Source organism: Debaryomyces fabryi (assembly GCF_001447935.2).
Source record: "Debaryomyces fabryi strain CBS 789 chromosome Unknown contig00188, whole genome shotgun sequence".
NCBI classification, from domain to species: Eukaryota; Fungi; Ascomycota; class Pichiomycetes; order Serinales; family Debaryomycetaceae; genus Debaryomyces; species Debaryomyces fabryi.
The window spans coordinates 1-17452 of record NW_015385614.1 but is presented as its reverse complement, the minus strand read 5'-3'; the positions used below and the strand labels follow the sequence as shown (position 1 = coordinate 17452).

The 17452-nt window shown below is 36.6% G+C and overlaps 10 protein-coding genes across 10 annotated transcripts; 5 read left to right on the top strand and 5 right to left on the bottom strand.

The window, feature by feature from the left end:
• Window positions 1–295: 295 nt before the first annotated feature.
• Window positions 296–2770, top strand: ZCF31 (Zcf31p; the record flags this gene model as incomplete). Its single annotated transcript, XM_015614113.1, has 1 exon — window positions 296–2770. One exon carries the CDS (start codon window positions 296–298, stop codon window positions 2768–2770), a length of 2475 nt encoding a protein of 824 aa, XP_015465068.1.
• A 142-nt stretch (window positions 2771–2912) lies between these two features.
• On the top strand, window positions 2913–3941 carry AC631_05283 (uncharacterized protein; the record flags this gene model as incomplete). Its single annotated transcript, XM_015614112.1, has 1 exon — window positions 2913–3941. One exon carries the CDS (start codon window positions 2913–2915, stop codon window positions 3939–3941), a length of 1029 nt encoding a protein of 342 aa, XP_015465067.1.
• A 29-nt stretch (window positions 3942–3970) lies between these two features.
• On the bottom strand, window positions 3971–4879 carry ARG11 (Arg11p; the record flags this gene model as incomplete). The annotated part of the gene is made up of 1 exon (XM_015614111.1): window positions 3971–4879. The coding sequence occupies one exon, from the start codon at window positions 4877–4879 to the stop codon at window positions 3971–3973; it is 909 nt and encodes a 302-aa protein (XP_015465066.1).
• Window positions 4880–5136: 257 nt separating this feature from the next.
• RPS15 (40S ribosomal protein uS19) lies at window positions 5137–5887 on the bottom strand (the record flags this gene model as incomplete). The annotated part of the gene is made up of 2 exons (XM_015614110.1): window positions 5137–5552; window positions 5875–5887. 2 exons carry the CDS (start codon window positions 5885–5887, stop codon window positions 5137–5139), a joined length of 429 nt encoding a protein of 142 aa, XP_015465065.1.
• A 524-nt stretch (window positions 5888–6411) lies between these two features.
• RPP2B (ribosomal protein P2) lies at window positions 6412–6744 on the top strand (the record flags this gene model as incomplete). Its single annotated transcript, XM_015614109.1, has 1 exon — window positions 6412–6744. The coding sequence occupies one exon, from the start codon at window positions 6412–6414 to the stop codon at window positions 6742–6744; it is 333 nt and encodes a 110-aa protein (XP_015465064.1).
• A 189-nt stretch (window positions 6745–6933) lies between these two features.
• AC631_05279 (uncharacterized protein) lies at window positions 6934–7917 on the bottom strand (the record flags this gene model as incomplete). Its single annotated transcript, XM_015614108.1, has 1 exon — window positions 6934–7917. One exon carries the CDS (start codon window positions 7915–7917, stop codon window positions 6934–6936), a length of 984 nt encoding a protein of 327 aa, XP_015465063.1.
• Window positions 7918–8470: 553 nt separating this feature from the next.
• Window positions 8471–11044, top strand: AC631_05278 (uncharacterized protein; the record flags this gene model as incomplete). Its single annotated transcript, XM_015614107.1, has 1 exon — window positions 8471–11044. The coding sequence occupies one exon, from the start codon at window positions 8471–8473 to the stop codon at window positions 11042–11044; it is 2574 nt and encodes an 857-aa protein (XP_015465062.1).
• Window positions 11045–12181: 1137 nt separating this feature from the next.
• On the bottom strand, window positions 12182–13888 carry AC631_05277 (FG-nucleoporin; the record flags this gene model as incomplete). The annotated part of the gene is made up of 1 exon (XM_015614106.1): window positions 12182–13888. One exon carries the CDS (start codon window positions 13886–13888, stop codon window positions 12182–12184), a length of 1707 nt encoding a protein of 568 aa, XP_015465061.1.
• A 138-nt stretch (window positions 13889–14026) lies between these two features.
• AC631_05276 (DNA topoisomerase 3) lies at window positions 14027–15901 on the bottom strand (the record flags this gene model as incomplete). The annotated part of the gene is made up of 1 exon (XM_015614105.1): window positions 14027–15901. The coding sequence occupies one exon, from the start codon at window positions 15899–15901 to the stop codon at window positions 14027–14029; it is 1875 nt and encodes a 624-aa protein (XP_015465060.1).
• A 514-nt stretch (window positions 15902–16415) lies between these two features.
• AC631_05275 (SET domain-containing protein) lies at window positions 16416–17399 on the top strand (the record flags this gene model as incomplete). The annotated part of the gene is made up of 1 exon (XM_015614104.1): window positions 16416–17399. A coding segment is annotated over one exon (984 nt), but the record flags the coding sequence as incomplete, so codon positions are not given.
• Window positions 17400–17452: the final 53 nt, after the last annotated feature.

The window sequence follows — 17452 nt, the reverse complement described above, 5'->3', positions numbered from 1 at the left end:
AGGTCTTAGGACCTCCCAATCCTTTGTATTTGTATAGAGACTAAGTAAATATTTATTATAATTGAGATACTTAAATAACTAACTAAACTAACGTACAAATGAGTTTACCAACTATGGAATTGGACGATTTACTTCAAAAGTTAAAAGCATAAAGACTGAGACAAACCAGGAAAATACCACGGCAGATACCACAGGGAGTTCATATTCGAGGAAGAGCTACTCAGAGCGTGATTCTCCACCACTTTCAGATAGTAAATCGAGATATGGTCCTGCTTCGCCGTCGTCATTTTACTCGATGCCACTTGGCGAGCCAGGAGCTCGACCAAACAAGTCAGGAAGAGAACACGATGGAGAAGGTCATGGCCGGCATTATGGTTATGATTGGCATTATCCACCACCACCTCCTCATTTCTATCCACCACCACCAGGGGCTCACATGATGGGATACCCACCTGGACCACCACCGTTTGGACCTCCTCCCTTTTTCCATCACTTAGGACCCCCACCAGGACCACCACCAGGGCCGCTGCATTATCCTCACCATAACAAGAGCTATTGGGGAGATCACTCATCAAGTCTGGCTCATATGATGGAAGATTTACATCCACATCATCACCCACATAGACATCCACATAAACACCCACACAGACATCCACATGGACATCCTCATCATAAGAAACACCATTGGCATGATAATTCAATGCCACCTCATATGATGGGACATCCTCCTCCACCACGTCATAGAGGAAACTGGAATGATTACTCGACACCTCCTCATATGATGGGTCCACATCGTCCACGATCTCCGTCATACCGTAGAGATGGTGACCATAAAATGAAAACAGGATCCCCTATCACTCCTGGATCGCTGATAGCTACCGGGTCCTCTAGCAATTCGAAGTTTGATTCAAATCCATCATCACGATCAGGATCAATTTCTACTTATGTACCAACTCATCAACATCTAGCTAAAGATAATGAGGACCGCAATCCTCCATTTATAATTCCTCGTCTAGGAGGATCACTGGTTTCTGGATACTCACAGTCATATCATTCTAGTGATGCGAAGAATGATAGCAGATTATCAGAATCTTCAAGAAGCACTTATGAGATGTGTGAGGGTCTAAATTCGCCTCATGCAAGAGGTGTACATGGAGATCAAGAAGGCTATGAAGAACCATTTTCAAATTATGAATTAATGAAATATGAATTGCCGAATTGGTCTTCTTTGAACAAATTGCTCGATTATTATTATAAATATAATCATTCCAAACACCAATTGCTATCGAACAAACAGGAATTGATCAAAAGGATATCTTTAAATTCAGATAGCTCAATTTTACATGCGATAATTTCAACTGTCTGTCTATTAGATGATAGGTTTGAATGTGAAACATACTGGGTAGAAAGAGTCTTCAAGTATTGGGATAATTTGAATGATTTTGGGATGTTGTTATCTTACAGCTTAATATCCCAAAATTCCTTAGTGAAATCTGACCTAAGTAGACTAAATGACTTGAACTCCAAGATATGGGACCTTATAAAAGTCAACAAATTCATAGATATTGTCAATGAACCAAAAGAAAATCTTAATTCGAGACAAATGTATGAGAAAGAAAGACTAATTCGGATAATATGGAATTATTGGATTAACCATGTGGTTCTTGTTAAATTCAAGCAAGGCTTCCCAAGGTACCAATTATCCAAGGAAGAAGAAAATGTCAAATTAAACGATGAAGTATATAAATACATGTCTAATTTAGCATTACCATTAAGTGACAAAGAAAACTTAGAAATGAAAGGTAAAAGAAAGAATTGCGAGGTATTAGATACCACTGATTTGTCAAAAGATGAACTAGCTGACTCACATGCTGTAATTTTAGCAACTAAGAAATTGGATACTACAATTAAAAAGATAAGCCTAGGCGAATTGACAGAAGAATCAGAGCTCAATAATGACTTGAATAATTATGTCAATGATAAAGTTTTGACAATAAATCAAAACAATACAGTATTAATTATTAACTCGTCATATCTATTGGCGAGCTTTATAACTAAGACTAACGATTGCTTACATAGTTCCTTTTTCATTAGTGATCTAATTTTTTCTGGAATGTCTAAAACCCAATCTGAGGTCAATAAATTTATTCCGTTGGCAGATGAATTTTCAGTAAGAAGCATGTTTAATTTTGATGGCTTATCTAAGTTGATTGAAGAATTGTCGACATTTCAGTGGAACTGCTTAACCAATCTTATTACTTCAATCTCAGATATAATAAAATTGATTGAAATTGGCAGTGGTGTTGTACCAGATGAGGAAACCAAATATTTGGTTATTATAGGAGTTACTGCAATGGATAGGACTGATAATTGCTCCTGGTGGGATAACTCTGAATTGGTTACCGACTTGAATGATTCGTGGTACAAATATCCAGATTTTGCTCTTTATTCAGCATGTTCTTTGCTTTCTATGCTTGTCAGCTTAATAGTATTAACAAAATTTATTAAATTCAAGAAAGATGACTCAAAATTAAAGATTAAATTATTAAATACTAGTGGCGAACGTGAATTGGAGCTTCCTACTAACCATCAATTTATTGATGAATTTAATGACAATATAATGTTGAAAAAGTTATCCGCTTTAATTAATTTCATCAAGTTTAAATTGCAGGCAAACAATTATAAAACAGAGCTAATCAGTGAAACGATGGAAAAGTTTGATCAAATTAATCTCTACATAGAGGAAACTTTGGGTGCAATTTCCAACTAATTAAAAAATATTTATTTATTGCAATATTTGAAGTTCGGCGATTTTTCGCCGACCTATTTCAGATTGCTGCCCACGCGGTTGTAGTTTAGTATTAGAGTTCGATTTATAAAGAAATAAGAAACAATACCATAGATATTAGATAATGATAAGCGTTTTTAGACCCTTTAGCCTGAGTAATGGAATTGGCGATCAACCAGGCCACGGACTTTCATCGTTTTCACATACAATCGAAAATTTAACCAGAGATACCGAGATAAAACCGCTACATTCACACAATGACTACTGGAGGAAACAACCCTTATTTGATGCATTAAGTTATGGGTGCCAGAGCATAGAAGGTGATATCTGGTACTTTCCAGAGACATATGAGGTCGAGAGAACAGTTACTGAAACTACGAGGAGTGGCAGAGAGAATACTAGACTAACCACAAGTACGTTTGAAAATAATGAAATATATGTAGGGCATAATCAGGTATACTTAGATCCAAGTTTAACATTATCCAAATTATACCTTGATCCATTATATCGCTTCCTTCAATATTCCAACCCACAATTCATCTATGAAAATAAAAATCCAGTGACTGAAGACTTTGATTCAAAGCATGGAGTGTTTTACAATTCTCCAGAAACACCCTTATACTTCTGGTTAGACTTCAAAACTGATCCCCTGAAAACCTATCAGGCACTAAAACCATTATTACAGCCATTCATAGATCAGGGTTTTCTTGCACACTTTGATTCTGTGAAGAATAAATTCATTCCCGGTCCTTTAATAATAACAATAACAGGAAATTCACCAGTAGAAGAGATAGAAAAGGAAAGCATACGCTATGTATTTATTGATGCACCATTAAAGTTGTTTACAAGTGAAACACCAAGTGAAGATCTTGAAAGATACTCAAAATTATCCATTATAGCAAGTGGATCTATGCAAGAATTGCTAGGAGAAGAGAGCTATGCAAGTGCAAAGACTAGAGATTTGAATGTTAATGACGAAAAGGATTTAGAAAAATACTTTCAAACAGCTCATAAATATAACTTAAAGACGAGAATATGGGGTGGAGTAACATGGCCAAATTATCTTCGGAACTCTCATTTGAAAACTTTATGGAAATTAGGTTGTGATCTATTAAATGTTGATAATCTTAAAGATGCGAGTGAAGTGTTCTAAATCTATAAAATAAATAAATATATGATACTTTAGAAGTTCCGTTTCAAAACTTCATATACGTAAAAAATTAATGCATTTGCTGGAATTGCCTTTAATAACGTTATGTTCAAGCCTTTGTAGAGATTCTTAATACCTCCTGGCCTGCTAAGAAGTAGTCTACCCATTTTCATAAAGCTGGAACCTGCGTGATCTTTATGTAAAATATCAAAAGTCTGGATATTTGATTTAATTGTATCAGCTGGAAAAGCCGATAAGTTGAATACAACACCTGCTAATGCACCGCTGATCAATAAATTAATATCGCTTAATTCATTATTTCGGCTTACTCTACGGAAGAGTCCATTAGTGTATTCGTAGGTACCAAACCAAACTGCGGTTCCACCAACTTCTCTAACCAATGTACTTGATAGACCATGCCATAAACCAGAAAACCCATCATGCTTGATCACTTGCTTAATAATGGCGGAATATAAATTAGGAGATGATAACGATTTCGTGGATGTTAAGTTGGTAACTTGCAACTTACATTTAACTAATTCTATGGGGGTCAATACAAACGATGCCACAAACCCAGCTATCCCTCCACTAAAACATTTGCTCCATAACGGTACCGTCTCTTGGGTATAGTTTATACCTAAATTTGCTTTATAAAGGTCAATGAATGTAGCTGTTGATAGGTTATAAGAGTAAAACAACACCGCACTCTCCAAGCAAGCACCGAGCAAAGGGGCATTTAATCCTTGGTAAAAACCTTTTCTGAAACCTTCGTGTTGGTAGGTATATTTGATGGTGCCAATCGCAGATAAATGTGAAAACTGTGATGATGATTGCAATCTCACTTTGATAGTATCGAACGGAAACTCAATGATTTTACCACACATTCCAGCTATGGAACCAAAGGATATCTCTTTCCAAGGATTTACATGATTATCAGACATGCTTATAGGGTATATATGCAAACAAAATTATAATACATAGGTAGGTTCCCATGCAATTTTTCTGTCCGAGATGACATCAGACTCTGATGATGACTAACCAGTACAAATAGATACATACAAACCAGAGACGAATCGAGTCAGATTTAATAATTTACAATGTGTATTTAACCGTAAATATAGATTAAACCATTACATAAGAAGTACAAGTAATAGAAATGATTTTAATTATAGAACACTAATAACAAATATTAACCAACTTATTTTAATGGAATGAATCTGGTGGAAGCATTACCAGCTCTACCGTGTCTAACTGGAGCGTAAGTGATAGAGAATTCACCTAAGTAGTGACCAACCATTTCTGGCTTGATTTCAACGGTGTTGAAAACCTTACCGTTGTAGACACCAACAACGGAACCGATCATTTCTGGAACAACAATCATGTTTCTTAAGTGAGTCTTGACAATAGCTGGCTTTTCATTTGGTTCACAAGCTAACTTGGCAGCTCTCAATTTGGTGATTAAACCCATTGGCTTGGATCCTAAACCTCTGGAGAATCTTCTTCTGACTCTAGCACCACATAACTTGGTGAATTCTTCAGTTGGCATTTCCAACAAGTCCTTTAAGTCGACACCCTTGTAAGAGAAGGTCTTGAAGACTCTCTTTCTTTTATCAGCTACATTTTGTTAGTAATATATCCTCTACTACGTTCCTTGTATCATTTATGTCCCGTGCGTGGCCCTAATTGCTTCTTACTCCAACCACAAACTCTTGTCATTTCGCTTTCTGTTGGTCTTACACCCACACCTATGATCTATCTGCATTCACTCCTACTTTCTTATTTTTCACTCGTGGTGGTCAATTTTTCACCTAGGTCGTTTTCTGGTCCATACTTCGTGTCCTCCGGAGTTGCTTCCACTATATCTTCGGCTGTACCTCTATTCATGTTCTTCCACTGCGCCAGTTCATAAATCGATACTTTCTCTTTCATTACATACTAGTTTCAGCCATGTTGTTTGATATGTATAACTATGTGAATCTATTTTCAATAAAACACCTCTCTTTTTAATTAGGGTATGAAAAAAAATTGCAATACAATTCCACGAACGAGCACTCAATTGGATAATGTGCAGGATCTTATGGAATTTTTTTTCTGGTGGATCCGATGGTCTTTGTGGCATTTTTTCTCAGGACTAATACGGTAAGGATGTTGTGACTGCTTTTCTTAACACTGGGTTGAGGGTCGCGCAAACATGCTGATATTTACGCCAAGAGGCGACGGATTTACTGGGTGAATGGCGCTAGACTCGGGACTAGGATTACCGAGACTGGGAGTAGACTTACAAGCGTCATATACTGTCATCGAGGGCTTCTGAAAGAGGGGACTATCTGCAGGAGTACTGTCTGTGAAAATTCTTCACGATTGGGACATAATGTGAAAAATTACAGTTGATGGTGGATTGGTTCAGGATTTCTTTACATATCAAAGGATAGTCTGCCATATTATAGCTTAAAGTGATTATTCTAAATCAACAATGAAATACTTAGCTGCTTACTTATTATTAATCGAAGGTGGTAACACTTCTCCATCCGCTTCTGACATCAGTAGTTTATTAGAAACCGTTGGTGCTGAAGCTGACGAAGCTAGAATCAGTGCTTTATTGAAGGACTTAGAAGGTAAGCAAGTCGCTGACTTAATTGCTGAAGGTCAAACCAAGTTGGCTTCCGTTCCAACTGGTGGTGCTGGTGCTGCTGGTGGTGGTGCCGCTGCTGCTTCTGGTGATGCCGGTGCAGCTGCTGCTGAAGAAGAAAAGGAAGAAGAAAAGGAAGAATCCGACGATGACATGGGTATGGGTTTATTCGATTAAGTTGATGGGTGAATATATTGTATTATATACTAGGATTAATTTAGTCAAGTAATAAATTGCATATATTAGACAGATGTAAGCGTAGATGGGGGAATTTGATTGATAGAGCAATATACATTTGTAGAAGCTGGTTGGGATTGGCTGCTAGCCAATTGACTGTACTTGCATATATTGGGTATGTATAGGACTCTATTGCGAGTTGATGGAATCGAGAGTTGCTTGCAACTCTTGCTTCGAATGAAGTCGATACGAGATTTTTTCCACAAGCACTCGAAACTTGTTGATTTCGTTCGAAAGGCTCGTGCTAGTCGTATAGTCCAGGCTACGTTGGTGATGTAAGGTGTCGTTGGCGTCGTCGTCACTATCAAAGGGCTCATCGTCATTAGTGGCTGCTTCGTTATTGTTGTGAAATGCACCTCTTTTTGCATGCTCTTCTGGAACCAGAAGCACGTTAAGTAGTTTCTTTTTAAGCTGGTTCAAATACTCTAGCTTGGCATATTTGTACTCTAGGCCTCGGTGTAGTTCAATTAAATGGTGTCGTATGCCATCGTACTTCTGCAACAATTGTGTATTGTGTTTTTTAGATTGTTCTTGTTCTGTTTGTTGTCTGAGTCGATGGTTATATTGTGATTTTGTCAATTCGTCATCCTCAACTCTCTCTTCTTCATCCTGGACTAATATCCTCTCTTCGTCGGATGGTGTATTGTCTGGGGTTTCCTCTTTCTCGTCTGCACTGTATTCATCATCTTGCTCAAAAAGATACTTAGATTCGGGCAATTCCCTTACCAATTCACCAAACTCCCCCATTAGCGTCTTGACATTTCCCGTCTGACTTACTTCGGGCAAGAGAATTGGCTTCAAAATCATCTCGATACGCATCAACTTGTCGTTCACCACCATCAACTTGTTCTGCTCACATTTTATAACCTGTTGAATCATCTGATTCACAACCTGCCTCGAAAATACATTTCGGTTATGCCGCTTGATTAGTACGTTTACTTTGCTTATTATCTGTTGCAATTGTTTCTCTCCTACTTGTCTACCTTCTGGATCATCTTCTTCCGACTCTTCTGTTAATATGCTTTCAAGCTTCGATGTTACCACTAATGGCTGGCTCAACCGTCTTACCTCTTGGTCTATGAACCGTTTGGTATATAAATACGTCGTGTCCATATCTATCGATCCATAAGGTCTGTTTACATTACATAGAAATATATATATTTTGATAGACATAGTGCGTGTTACACCCAATATGGTTTTTTCACCATCAACAGAGATAAGATAACTTATTTTGTGCCCATGCTATACTAAAACTTTAGTCCTTGGATTCAGAAATATATATGTTTATATCAACAATTGAAATCAAAATCGTGGCTTACTGCTTTTCTCTGAGCTGTTGAATATGCTTGTAACTTACATTCTGCCAAATCAAAGCATCGTAATCACCCCAATTTAGAAACCATTGAATTATATGACATCCTGAATTATCACTTTCATTGTAGACTCTAATCCTCTAATTTGTACAGTAATACATGGAAATGGAGTTGAAAACTAGATAGAGTTGTTAATCATGGAACCCAAAGATCGTCGTGTATATACCACGTGCTTTTACTTATCTTTGCAAGCAGTTCAGCCGGTATTGATTATGGCGTTTATCTTGATCAGAACTTAAGTTGTATATTGCATAGCATAATAATAGTATTGAAAGGTACTGAAGTGTATTTAGATGTTCCCACAGGTAAGCTTTGATGATATTCGGCAATTAAACTACTCAGGTCCTATTGATACTCAGAGACCGCCTACCAGGGTTGCTAGTGTACAAATAATTGTTTCATTGGTCTTGGGGTTCTCGGCGTTCTTGTTATTTTCGATATTACGGCTCAGATATCCAAAGATATATGTCGCTAATTTCAACCACTTGAATAGTAACTACGTACATAGTTCGTCAAGGCAAAATTTGCCAAAGTTGCCTTCAAGATCGCTATTTGGGTGGATTCCTATTTTGCTCAGGATTAACGAGCAACAAGTGTTGGATCATGCTGGATTAGATGCTGTTGTATTTCTTGGATTTTTTAAAATGTGCATCAAGCTATTGGCGGTGTGTGCAATTTTTGCCGTTACTGTTATCTCACCTATACGATATAAGTTTACGGGTAAATTGGATCAGGACGATCCTGATGATGAATTAGATGATAATTTCAAGATATTCAAAAAGAAAAAACAAAGATACGAGCTCTTCTTGTGGTCGTACACAGTATTCACATACGTTTTCACTTTCATCGTGAGTTACTTCTTGTTTCAGCAAACAGTAAAAATTATTGAGATGAGACAGAAGTATTTAGGTAAACAAAAGTCTATCACCGATAGAACAATCAAGCTTTCGGGAATTCCTCCCATGTTACGAGATGAAGAAGATTTGAAAAGGCATGTTGAGAGCTTAAACATAGGGGAAGTAGATTCTATTGTCATTGTGAAGGAATGGAATGAATTGAATAAGCTATTCCAGTTGAGAAAGAAAATCTTAAGAAAGGCTGAAGTTTATTGGGTTGCATATTTTGAAGCTAATGGAATTAAAAATAAGAATGATATTTTATGCAGCAACTTACATCCAAATCTAGGGGACCTGTTTAATATGAATTCTACTGCTACCTATCATGATAGAGAAGAGGAACCTACTTTTTCAGAACAGTCTTCTGAAAGAGTAGTCGAAGAACCAGTTGGAGCAACCGAATCGAGACGTTCAAGCATAATAGAACAAATAACAGATCGCATCGATCAAGAAAATATGGATGAATCTATAGGTCAATTACCTCTTTTAGATGATGAATTGCACAGTCGCCCTAAAATAAGAAATGGGTTATTTGGATTGTTTGGGCCTCGTCTGGATGCCATTAACTATTGCACCCAACAATTGGAAGTCATAGATAAGGAAATTACCAGAGCGAGACAAAGGGACTACCCAGCAACATCGACAGCATTTATTACAATGAAATCAGTTAGTCAAGCACAAATGGTTGCGCAGGCTGTATTGGATCCTAAGATTAATCATTTGATTACTAATTTGGCACCAGCACCACATGATATTATATGGGATCACTTGTGTTTAACTAGAAAAGAACGTAATTTTAGAATATTCTTTGTCACCTTATTTATTGGGATCTTCAGTCTTATTTTAGTCATTCCAGTTAGATACCTTGCACAATTCCTTAGCCTCAAATCAATTTCAAAGGTATGGCCATCATTAGGTAAGTTTTTGGAAAATAATAAATTAGCTGAAACATTGGTTACAACTTTATTACCAACTTATCTCTTTACAATCCTCAATATAATCATGCCATACTTCTATATTTGGATATCATCCATACAAGGCTACACATCTCATAGTGATGAAGAGTTATCTGCCGTTTCAAAGAATTTTTTCTATATTTTTGTTAATTTATTCTTGGTTTTCACAATGGCAGGTACCGCTTCATTAAGTGATACCACAAAGATTGCATATCAATTAGCTCAATCATTAAGAAAGCTTTCCTTGTTTTACGTTGATTTAATAATTTTGCAGGGGTTGGGTATATTTCCTTACAAATTATTATCTTTGGGAAATCTATTCAAGTTTTCTATCGGAGCATTATTTTGGTGTAAAACCCCGAGAGACTACTTAAACTTATACAAACCGCCTGTATTCAATTTTGGATTACAATTGCCCCAACCAATATTGATTTTAATCATTACGATTGTATATTCAGTCATGTCTACCAAAATCTTAACGGCGGGTTTGGTTTATTTCATAATTGGCTATTTTGTTTTCAAGTACCAATTACTTTACGCATGTGTTCATCCTCCACATTCCACAGGAAAAGTTTGGCCTTTAGTGTTTAGAAGAATAATATTGGGTTTACTAATTTTCCAATTAACCATGGCGGGAACCTTGGCATTACAAAAAGCATACATATGTGCATCATTTTTAGCTCCATTACCAATATTGACTTTAGCATGCTTGTGGAACTTCCAACAGAATTACATTCCGTTGTCTATATTTATTGCGTTAAGATCAATTGATAATGATGAAGTATCTTATCAAGATGAAGATAACGGAGAATCAACAAGCGCATCTTCACAAACTATGGATTCAAATTTTAAAACTTTAGATGAAAGACGAGAATTAAACAAGACATACGAATATCCTCATCTAATTGACAATTTAGATGGCCCCTTAATTGCGATTGATGGGACTGAAATATTGTTAGTAAATAATGATGGAATGACAGTGAGAAAGGCTAAAGATTTTGAGGAATGGGATTAAAAATTTATATAGATTTAAATTAATGAATTAAACTATCTTTCAAGCTTCGTAAAAACTCTATAGAATTATGTAACAGGTCAATTGCGTCGTTGTATTCACTTGTTTGTATTTGTGATAAGGTATTATTTGACATGTAGCTTACTAGTATGCCAAGGATGCCGCGAGATAGTAAATTTTTTATAGCTGTTGATATGCCTAAGATGATACTAATTGATACATAGTTCATATTAGTAACTAATTTCAATGCTTCGATAGTATTAAGAAATCCAATTATATTAATAATCGTTGTAGAAATCGTTGTTCTGTCATATGGCCATATTAACATGAGGATTGGAAATAATTTGATTGAACTTGAAATTAAAACGGATGCCAACAATACATATACACGATACCCACTTTGAAACTCTTGATTGATATTCTTTCCCTTAATGGACCCCCAATTGAAGAACTTGTGATAAAAGTATTGAATTGAAATATTTAGTATCGTTTCTTCTAAGATCAGCTTTAAGATGAAAAATAGATATTCATAATATACTTTCTGCTCCAAAATAAATGACATTATAATCGAATGATTATCCTTTCTCTCCTCGTAGGCACAGGTTAAATAGACTTCGAATAGAATCATCATTGTTAAGAACCTTATAAGTGCTCTATATCTTAAAAACGAGCTCTTGATCTCTGAAACAAAAGAATGGCTCTTGTGATGTCCTTTAAAATCTTTATGAGTTGCTTCATCTTTAAGTAATTCAGACTCTGTTATATTGTAAGTTAAGTGTCTATATGCCTGGGGTTTTAATAGTAATATGTCAAGAAACAATATAACATTATCATATTCAATATATTTATCGGCAACTCTTCCACATTTTGAACAAATGGTTAATTTTATATATTCACTCTTATATTTGAAATACAAACGATCAATATCAGGGTTTGTACATTCCACACAAATCATTGCAATCAGTCTTGTTAACCGACATGAATAGATCTAAAGAGAAGATATATTCTTACTCCAGATACGTTAATTCTTAAATAATCGCACTAAATAGAAAACATGTCTTTATCAATCATCGATCAAATATTATATTATACAGAATGCATTACATACGATATTAAAATCTATAAAGTTTGCTTAATATCTTATTGACATAAGGCTGTAGGTGGTGGAACTTCAGGAATTCTACCTAACTCAAATTTGGTAGCTGAAAAAGCCTCAAGGACCTTAGGGTCATATTCGTCAAGACTGGTGTCATTCGACGCTTGCGGTGGCTGTACAGACAACGAATCAAAACCAGATTGCCCGAATGGTGCAGCATTATTTGTAAAACCTGAGCCATTATTCCCGGATCCAAACTGTTGTGGTGGGTTATTCGAGGATCCAAAAGCATTGCCATTAGAACTTGATTGTCCAAACACCAGATTACTATTATTAGAAGTACCAAATGCCAGTGTTGTACTTTGATTGCTAGTAGTTCCAAATGGAGACGCACCTTTTTCTGCTGCAGATCCAAACGGATTCGATGCAGCTCCAGTACCAAAACCACTAGCTCCAAATGCACCAGATGAATTATTGTTATTAGTAGCACCAAAAGGAGAAACCTTATTGTCGTTATTCAAATTACCAAATGGCAGACTAGACGTGTTATTTGTAGACAGACCAAACCCTGACTGTCCAAAGCCAGTTGTGCCTGATGCGCCAGATGTAGATGCGTTGCCGAACGCAGATGAACCAAACGCAGATCCACTTGGTGCATTACCGAATCCTGATGAGCCAAATGCAGAGCCAGTTGAAGGTTTACCAAATCCTGATGAGCCAAATGCGGATCCCGAGGATGTCGTGGCCTGAGGATTTCCAAATCCAGTGGAACCAAATGCTGATCCAGTCGAAGGAGCTCCAAATGCAGAAGTTGTTGCAGCTGGTTTTGAATTACCGAATCCTGTTGAACCAAACGCAGATTCAGAGGATGCTGCGGGTTGAGCGCTTCCAAATCCAGTTGAACCAAACGCTGAACCTGTTGACGGAGCAGCCCCAAATGCAGAACCTGTTGACGAAGCTCCAAATGCCGAAGGAGTCGTTGAAGCAGGCTTTCCAAACGCACCACCACCAAATGCTGACAGAGTATTTGTGTTAGAATTGCCAAACCCCGAACCTCCAAATCCAGAATTTCCAAACCCAGAACCAGCATTGGGCTTTGGATCAAATGGATTCGATTGAGCACCAAATGCACCCGAAGTACTCGTACTCCCAAAAGGTTTAGCTCCGAAGGAATTGTTCTGACCATTAGCAGAACCAAATGCGTTGCTACCTTGATTTGAATATTGTGCTATATTTTCCTCCAAAGTTCGAGGGATAAATGGTTTTGGAGTTCCAACATTAGGTTCTGCACTCTTTTGTTGGTATCTAGCAGCATGTTGCTCTTGACCTCTTAGATGATCTATACAATAGGTCATATCCTTGCGTCTGGAATCTATGTTTTTCTCGTATTCTGGAACTGAATTTGATGCAACTGCTTCTAGATACTGTAGCCTATTTTCTTCGTATGAAAGATCCCTTCCCAGTATTAAATTATTGACAGCAGGATATCCTAGCCCATAACTTGACAATACGGGATTACTCTGAAACAGTTTATAGTCATTTAAGTCCTGTTTAATCTGTGATGTCTTGTCATAAAGTGTATTAGGAGATATAAACTTCTGTAGAACAGAACCACCGTTTTGGCCCGAATTGTTATTATTATTATTATTATTATTATTATTATTATTATTCACATGAGCAAATTTACAATTATTACCAAACTTACAGTTACCATTTGCATAGTACTTGCAAGGAAGTTTATTGTTGGCCATGGTTCTGTAGTATTATGCTACTTCCTTGTAGTGTTCTATATATTTTAGTCTATTTGATATTTTAATGAAAAAGATTATTTCACGTGAGTAGTTCATTAAAATGTATTGATGCAAAAAATGTCAGAACTATCATGGAAGCTACCTATTTTGATCACTTTGGCTATTAGCATTGATAATCTGCTGGCATGCTTGGACAAGGGTGTTCCCATTTTGAACACTAAGGCCATATGCTTGTTTGTATAGTTGAACAATTTCTTGTAAAACATTTTGTTTGGAACGCCTACCATCGACAATTTCTTGAAGCGAATTCTCTAGCTTTTTTCTTAAGAATGGCTTAGAGAGTGATATGTTTTCAAATTCCATTTTGCTAAACCCTTCAATAAGTCCCATGCCGAGCTCTGATGGGATGATATATTCTGTGGTCGATTGTCGTATCTTGACTATGTACCCTCTGGTAAGGACTTTATCAATGTGTTCTGCAATGGTCGCATCAGTGCCTATACCATTAGCATCCATTAAAGCAATTAATTCTGGTTCGGTCATATGTTGGGGGGCAGCAGTTCTGCCCTCTTTCATTTCGCTCTTTGAAATTCTAATTACTTCCCCATCTGTGAACGGAGGTAATTGTCTCGTAGATTCCCACGAACGATATGGGTAAATGTCCAAATAATTTCTTTCAATGACGGTTAGTCCACTAGCCGTGAATGTTTCATTACCCCATTGTAATGTTGCGGTGGTTTGCTCACCCTTTGCGTCATCTGAACAACACGCCAAATACCTCCTAACCACGTATTCATAGACCTTTTTCTCGTCTGGCTTATCTAACGAGTCAATATTTACATAATTTACCGGGTGAATTGGTGGATGCGCTTTATCGTCGTTATTACCTGCTCGCGGTGTCTTGAACTTTTCGTCTAACAACGTCGATGCATAAGAACCCCATCTTCTATCTTGTTTTTGTTTATCTATTATAATTTTTAAGTCCATTGTTGCCGGAAACCTATCAGTTTCAGTTCTTGGATACGAAAGGAAACCCTTGTTGTATAGTTTTTCTGCAGCATCCAATGCCCGCTTCGCACTCATTTTAAATAAGCTAGAACAGTCTTTCTGTAACGCCACGGTTGTTAACGGCAATGGTCTCCAATTCTTTGTGGGTTTCTTGATAAGACTTGATATTTTACCTTCGGGGTTCTCTAGACAATTTTGGTATAATAGTGTGACGTAGAACCGATCAAATAAGTGATGTTTAGTCCAAGAAAATGGGACCGTTTGGTTTCCTTTATTTATGACCACACTTATATACCAAAAGTCTTCGGGTATGAAACTTTTGACTCTATTATATCTATCAACAATAAAACCCAAAGTTGGGAATTGGCATGTTCCATACGATATGAAACTACCCTTTTCCATTTTTATCACTTGTGAACGTCTGAATAATTCAGTAAGAAACCTCGTAAAACTAGCCCCTACCCGTAGGTCAATCTCCATCCTACAACTCACGGCATAAACTGAATTCATATCGAGTCTAACTGGGTTCTTCGCCGCATGTATTACATGCGATCTTTCTAAATGTGAAAATTGACTTCGCCATATATCTTCAACTTTAATAGAATTATTTCCTTGATATGCAGCCAAAAATATTTCATGCCCTATAAACTCTCCCTCTCTATCGCAATCTGTCCATATCATTAATTTAGACGCTGATCTCGCTTCATTACTTATATTATTGTACACGTCTTTATTGGATATAACGTCTATTAGTGGGGCATCAAAAAGCCTTCCGGGGTTACATTTCCCCCAACTGAAAGTATTTGGAAAGTCCATGTTTGTAATATGGCCCATAACGGCGGTCATTGTCACATCACATAACCCATAACCAGGAAAATCAAATTTGAAATCATAATTTTTAATGTATTTATTCTTCGAATTTCGAGTTCTTATATTACCACCACTCAATACTTGTGAGACGGCCTTTGATATTGACGGTTTTTCCGCCACACAAAGTATCTTCATATTTCCATGTTTATTCAATTGTCCTGTTAAGTTAGATCAATAGATCTAAGCGTGTTTTAGAGATCTAAGTGCATCGGTTTTGTGTCACTATTAAACTGACAAGATATAGTGCAAGAGATAGTCTAATTGACAGAAGGATTCAACAATAGTACTACAGCGTGGATGAATTATTCACGCTGAGCTAAGATCAGCGAATCGGTTAATTATTAAATGATTACGTTTTCAAAATATGGCAGTTACCAGTCGATATGAGTATAATAGACAGTCCTCGACACGCGTCTTAATGGACTCCAATAATCATAAGTGATACCTTAGGTATATGCTACTCTACAGAGTACTCTAATGAACAAACTGAGACGATATTTCTGCTTCTAGGAAGTATTATAACATTGTTGGAATGAAATCAAAACATACAAACATCATCACATCGGTCGTGTGATTACCTTCAATATGAATCAGAAGTTCAATACTATCTAATCTAACAAAATAAAACTAGAAGTAGAGGACAGATATAATGGCAAATATAGATCAAAGGATAGATGAGCTACTCAAGTGGATTAAGAATACCCAGGATGAAAAGATTCTGCCTTCAACTCATTCCTTCATTTCGCCTAAAATTGTTGTTAAAGATATGAAAAACTTTGGTAGGGGTATTCGAGCAGCTAGTTCAATCAAGAAAACGGAGATGCTTCTTAGAATACCGCACTCATTTCTTTTGAACTTCAATACGGTTGTTAGGCATATCAGTAGACATAATGAATCCATAAAATTACAAGAGACATACTACACAAGCATTTATGTTCCTTATGGAGAGGTTCCTGAAACTCAATACACGAAAATATACTCTAAGCTAACGATGGAGGAGATGCTTGGTTTATCTTCCTTCCAGTTGTTATCACTTTACATTTGTTTTGAGAAGCAAAGAGGGACCTCGTCTTTTTGGAAACCTTTTATAGATATGCTTCCAGAGACAAGTGACTTTGACCTAGCCCCGTTGGTTTGGAAAGTTTTAGAAGTGGATCATCATGAACTATTATTGAAATTGTTGCCTAATTCGACTAAAAAACATATGGATAAGATATATGATAGATTTCAAACTGATTACAATGTCGTAAAAAATCTACTTGCAACTAAATTGCAAGAAATATCTGATGATGAAAAGCCAAATGATTTTACCGATGCAGTTAATAGCCTTGTACCAATTGATCTATATTTATGGTCTTGGATGTGTATTAACTCTCGTTGCTTATACATGGAAATTCCACAGAGCAAAAGTGCTGCAGATAATTTTACTATGGCCCCATACGTAGATTTTCTAAACCATTCTTGTGACGATCAATGTGGGCTAAAAATTGATGGAACTGGATTTCAAGTTTATACAACATGCTCATATAATACCGACGAACAATTATTCTTGAGTTATGGGCCTCATTCTAATGAATTTTTATTATGTGAGTATGGCTTCACTTTGCCTGAGAACAAATGGAATGATTTAGATGTATCTGATTATATTCTTCCTCTCATGAAGCCTTTGCAAATTGATTTTTAAAA